The sequence below is a fragment of the Clupea harengus genome, chromosome 9 (assembly GCF_900700415.2).
Source record: "Clupea harengus chromosome 9, Ch_v2.0.2, whole genome shotgun sequence".
Classification (NCBI taxonomy): Eukaryota; Metazoa; Chordata; class Actinopteri; order Clupeiformes; family Clupeidae; genus Clupea; species Clupea harengus.
Window position 1 is genome coordinate 25,971,151 of NC_045160.1, and position 6,049 is coordinate 25,977,199.

General features: G+C 43.3%; 1 protein-coding gene across 2 annotated transcripts in view; it reads left to right on the forward strand.

The window, feature by feature from the left end:
- tmem160 (transmembrane protein 160) overlaps positions 1-5,195 on the forward strand; it is a 5,217-nt gene extending 22 nt beyond the window's left edge. Inside the window, exons 1-5 of one of the 2 annotated variants that reach the window (XM_031573965.2) lie at positions 1-276; positions 1,280-1,304; positions 1,553-1,645; positions 2,224-2,452; positions 3,167-5,195. The exon at positions 1-276 is cut by the window's left edge and continues 22 nt beyond it. In XM_031573965.2, coding sequence (XP_031429825.1) covers positions 52-276; positions 1,280-1,304; positions 1,553-1,645; positions 2,224-2,452; positions 3,167-3,275 — 681 coding nt within the window. In that variant the 5' untranslated portion in view covers positions 1-51 and the 3' untranslated portion in view covers positions 3,276-5,195. The other variant, XM_012829000.3, reaches the window with a different exon arrangement.
- Positions 5,196-6,049: the final 854 nt, after the last annotated feature.

Genomic DNA, 6,049 nt, shown 5'->3' on the forward strand with positions numbered 1-6,049 from the left:
GAAAGGTGACGGGTCACGGAAAGGTCGTGTTTTGATTTCCTGAACGAAATTATGGCCGCACTCAGCGCTAGTTGGATAAGGTATAGGCATTTGCCTCGACTCACGTCTCAGTTTTGTCGTGTCCTGAGAAATGCCGGTCCCCAGCTATCCACCACGTCGATGCGGAGAGTACACCGGAGTCCACGGTCGTGGGTCGTGGAGAAGGGCGCGTGGGGAAAGGCTCGTATGCCAGAGACTCACCACCAATTTACAGAACTGGACAAGGCGGATGCTCTGGTAACAAACAGAAAGAAAAAGATCAATAAAACCAGGCAGTAGCCCATACTGGGTAGTTTACAGGGGTGTGCTGGTTGTAGTCATCACCACAGAATGCCAGTTCAGTGAGTGATACAATGATCATATTATGAGAGGTGGATTTGGACGCGATAAGCTGCTGTTATCTTAGCAGACTAGTTACAGCATAACGTTGCAGGGCTTTCATCAATATCACATGGTGTTTAATATCAGTTGGGGTCTTCTCTGTCGTAACCAATCAAACTACATGAATAAACTTATAATAGGGACTAAGCTAGACTTCAAATTAACTCGAGCATGCAACAGTGGCTAACTAGAAAGTACAGGTTTGATTTTGGAAAAGCAAAAGTATATACAAAGAAGTTACTAAGTATAAAGTCCAAAATGATCTTGTTTTTATAGTGGTAGTTTTCCCTGCTATTCACCTTTCGACCAAATGTGTCCTTGTCAGAATGTAAGTTTTAGCGACTCTCAGGCTGTTTCCAAAACACTCTTCCTCTACCTCGATGGGAAACGTCATGAGGTGAAGGAAAGATGTGATAGAATTCATAAGGACAACTGCGGTGCTAAGAGAATCTGACTGCACTTACACTAGCCTACTAATCATTGAAAAACAGAGGTTATTGACGTGGGTACCGTTGATCGGTTGTTGATTGAGGTTTTGTTCCAGCCGAAAGGAATTTTAGGAGCAGTAGTATCTCCTCTCCTTTCGAAAGGATGCTGCAGTGGACGCTATGCTAAAGGAGATTAGGAAGGAAGCATTGAAGCACCTCTCCTAAGCATGTAGAGAATTCGACCAGCTCCTGTCATGGCTGCCACTTGTAGATATGTCCAGGTCATTTCACTCAGTTAAGAACTTGTCCAGTTATTTTTGACTATTCAACCACAGCCTCACAGCCTCAGTTGTATCCTGTGACAGCTTGCATTCAGGTTATCATGTTGAGCCCGTCTTCTCTGATCACGTCTTTCTCCTATTTCATTTCAGATGCTTCGGAAATCCCACGAAACAGGTGAGGACTGTCATTCATTAACTTCTGTCATTCACTTTTGTCAGTGTCACTTTAATGTTTTCACTGTCTACCTTTTAGCCCCTCACTTTGCAGATACCATGACATTTCTGTAATGTTGTGCTGTACACTACACCTGTTAAGAGGTCGTTTAGCCCTCATTACTCGTTTCTCTGTACGCTGCTGGAAGACAGAGAAGAGAGTTTGCGTGTCCAGAATACTAGACCTTAGAACGTCTCTTTATGTTTCAGGGTTCCTGTCCTGGTTCCGGAACGGTCTGTTGGCCACAGGCATCGGTGTCATTGCGTTTGTGCAGAGTGACGTGGGAAGAGAGGCTGCCTATGGTATAAATCTGTTCAATGTAAATGTAAATGAAAACATGTTCATTCATAGCAAATGGCAGATAGTGAAGTACATTGCTGCATGGTGCTGAGAGTGAAGGACTCAAAACATGGGAGTGTTTTGGTAGCGATCAGCTTGTTCTCTATTTTGCACAGTCTAGCACTCATTTAATTTCATTTAATTTAATTTAATTTAATTTAATTTAATTTAATTTAATTTAGTTTAATTTAATACTGCTTATCAATACATAACCAAATTGAGTCAATCCTGTTATTATCTCAAACCATAGCACACTGTGGCCGTTGGATCATAAACTCTTTCTGTGTGTCTGTGAATGCATACTGTGTGTGTGTGTGTTTTTGTGTGTGTGTGTGTGTGTGTATGTGTCTGTATTTGTATGTTCTTTGCTGTTTGTGTGTGTGTCTGCATGTCATCTGATGTTTGTGTGTATGTGTGTGTGTGTGTGTGTACTGTATATGTTTGAGATTTGTTGTGTGTGTGCCTGTATTTGTATGTTCTTTGCTCTTTGTGTGTGTGTCTGCATGTCATCTGATGTGTGTGTGTGTGTGTGTGTGTGCAGCCTTCTTCATCCTGGGCGGCGTGTGTGTGTCGTTCGGCGGGGCCTCGTACGTGGGCAGCCTGCTGACGCTGCGGCGCTTCATGCTGCTGTCGCTGCCGGCGGCGCTGCTGCAGACGGCCGTGGTGACCAGCGCCGCCCTCTTCTGGCTCTGCGCCGTCTCGCTCTACGTGGGCCGCCTGGAGGTGGAGATCATCCACGACGACGACGACGAGGACGACGACATGGACGACCAGCGCCACAGGGGCAGGAGGAGAGACGAGGACCAGGACGACGAGTGCCCCGACTGCAAGGCCCGACGTGGCAGACGGCAGGACAAGTGAGGAGAGAGAGAGAGAGAGAGAGGGAGGGAGAGAGAGAGGGGGAATAAGGAGAAGAGGAGATGCTGCCCAAGGGGGGGTCCTCTAATGTGGGAGGGGGTGAGTCTATTTTTGAGAGGGTTTGACTGTGTTCTTTGCTGTAGGAGAAATGGGCAGTGTGAGTGGATCATGTGATCCCCTGCTGTGGCAATATAATCATGTGTGTATGTTTGAGAGAGTGGGAGTGTGGGCGGCGTTTTGCGCGTGCGTGTGTGTGTGTGTGTGTGAGCGTTCGGAATTATTTAGCAGAATTGAAAAAATGCTGCAAGCAAGCAACATTTGGTCTTTGATTTGATTTTTTTTTCACGTTCTCCAAACCTCACAGATATTTATACCGATACTGTATATGTTATTTTTATTTTATTGTTTTTTTTATACTTTTCCAGTACTTACTGTCACGCTGGCTCTGCAGGGGTGTACGCTGTTTGACTACTTTATAGTGATGTTTGTACACATGCTGGGGAATCTCATGAAGCACTTTTTATCTGTCGGTGTAGACACATATACACACCCCCACACACAATCACAAACACACACACACACACCCCACACACACATATCAGGTCCACTCTCTGACTATCTAACCCCTTTTCTGAGAGAAAGGGATTTCAAAAATTGATAATATTAAAAACCCATGTCCATCTCTGCTTAGCTACATGTGCTAAGGGTAGCGAGCTGATCAGCTTCATGTGCTAAAGCTAACAAGCTGATCAGCTACATGTGCTAAAGCTAACAAGCTGGTCAGCTACATGTGCTAAAGCTAACAAGCTGGTCAGCTACTTGTGCTAAAGCTAACGAGCTGGTCAGCTACCTGTGCTAAAGCTAACGAGCTGATCAGCTACATGTGCTAAAGCTAACAAGCTGGTCAGCTACCTGTGCTAAAGCTAAGGAGCTGATCAGCTACATGTGCTAAAGCTAACAAGCTGCATGAATGTTAGCGCGGCTCCAGCGCTCCGCCCTAAGCACTTAACGAGACCCACAGCATGGCACTCAACGAGACACACAGCATGGCACTCTATGAGATGCACATTTCCCACCAAAGGCCCAGCATGGCACTCTATGAGATGCACATTTCCCACCAAGGGCTCTCCGTATGCATTGACAATGACAGTCCACGTATATACACGCGTCAACGATGACAATAACAGTGGTGTTTCTATGGATAGGCGTGCGTGCGTGTGTGTGTAAAATATCAATGTAATCCGACTGTGAGTGACTGCCTGCAGTGTATATTTTTCCAGCTGTATGTTTTCATGTGTGGAGATGAGAATGATGAATAGCCAATCAGGTATGGAGTTGTGTGGCTGAGTGGCCAATCATGAGAGGTGTCCTGGACATGTAGCTAATCACAGTTATGTGTGTGCTAATTGTCAGATAATGTGTGAATAGTTGTTCACACACACACACACACACACAAACACACATACACTAATTGTGTGTAGTCATGTGTGTGAATTGTCAGGTGATTTGTGGATAGCCGTATAGCAGTTTAACATGATGGCAGAAGTGCTGTAGTTTCTTCTTTACCTTCTCAGGTAATCTACCTGCCAGTTGACAACAGATCTAAAAACAACCATTTAAGTACTTGAAATATAGATTTATTTTGTTTGTGAGAGTTTGGATTATTATTATATTTGATTTGCATTCTGAAAGTTGTCATTTCTTAAAAAAAAAACATTGAAAAGAAGCTCTTTGAAGAAGGGTTATTTTTTACAAAAAAAAAAAGAAAAAGAAAAAGGATAAAAACGTCCAGATGAATATTAGTGGTGACTCTTAGTGAGCTGGAGGGGCGTGGCTGCCACCCTGGAGGCCTGCTACCTCTGGCCCAGACCAGGGCCACATCAGGGCCACATCTGGGCCGGATCTGAACCGGCTCGAGGTCCGATCAAGATCCAACAGTCAGCCATTCTTTGGTTTGAAGCTTATGTCCTCCTGATGCTCTTCGATCTGATGAGACGACGTGGACACCTAGAGCTGTAGAGGTCGTGTTTATATGCACACTGAATCTCCAGAGTAGTGTGTGCAGGGACAGTAGAATCATTTAACAAACCTTACAGTTTACCTGTGTTTACTTTACCTTGACTCAACGCATGCTGCACTTCTAGTTATTTCACGACGAGTAAATGTGCCTGTCATTCTGTGCCATCTGTAGAGAAAGTTGGCACTCAGATAGACATTAGTTGGCTAGCTGTTATTCAGACTGATCACTTGTTTGCTCTGAGTAGTGCCATCCTTAGGTAAGACATGGTGGTGATGCATGTAGCCAACAGCAGCAAGGCATTGTGGGTCAGATCTGCTGTGTATGTGGATACACCATGCAAGTCCATTGGCTGTGTGCTGGCACTAGTGAATAGGCAGTTCAATAGTGAAGCAATGTTTGTGTGACTCTGTGTCTCTGTGTGTCAGAATCAAAAGTGTGTCTTGGGGTTTTGTTATATATTCACTGTAGCCTTTTTTGTTGTTGTTTGTTATGTTTATTTTCTGTCTTTTTTTTTCTTTCTTCTTGAGCTTTCATGATCAGAATGATGATTAATCTTGTGCATCTGTGAAAAGAGTCTCCTGTTATTTGTAGTTGTGTTCAATGTGAAATATTGCCATAAACACAGCTGAACTTGACGTGTGGTTTGTGTGATTTGTAAGTTAATTGCGGGCTGCCATTTATACATAACCCTGTAAGATTAGGTTTGGAGTGAAGACATCAGCCAAAGCTTTTAAGATGCCTACTCCTGGATGACAGTGGGACAATATTATTTTGTTTCTACAGTACTAATACTATCGTGAAGCAAAATATTATAAACATTTGTCAATTTCATGTTGTACATCTTCTGACTGTACAGGTTCTGACTTTATGCATCGTGGAAGTTGGACAATTGTAATTACTTCTTATCCCAGCAAGCAGCTCACTCAGTTGTTCCCGGAGTTGTACTACAATAGCTCAGACACCAGAGGGCAGTGTTGGGCTTAGTTTATGGACCCCACCAGTTCATACAAAGACTCACTTCAAATTTAGAGGGAAATACACTGTGATCACGTACACACTGAAAATGAATTGTTCTTGAAATATTTTGGGTTGGTTTAAAAATATATCTTAATGGACGTTGAAGTTAAATTTGTTTCAGGAAACTAGATAAACAAGATCTAAAATAATTTCAAATAAAAACCTTGCTGATGGCCAGTGTACATTGATTTTTTTGTGTGTCTGGTGTTCATTCAAATGAGAGTAATATTATGTATTACAGTAACAACACCTCAGTACACAGAAAATACGTAATTTCCCAAGGACTGGACCAGATTATGTTTACTATATATATATTGGTCCCATACGGTTCCGTTTTATCCTAACTCAATAAAGTCCTTGTGGCTGCAGTCCTTCTGGAGTAAGACTAAAAATATAAATAAAGAGAGAATAATTGCATTCCTTCCGTCCTCTCAGTGGGAGACGTGGGACCCCGAGCACACATGGTGAAGTG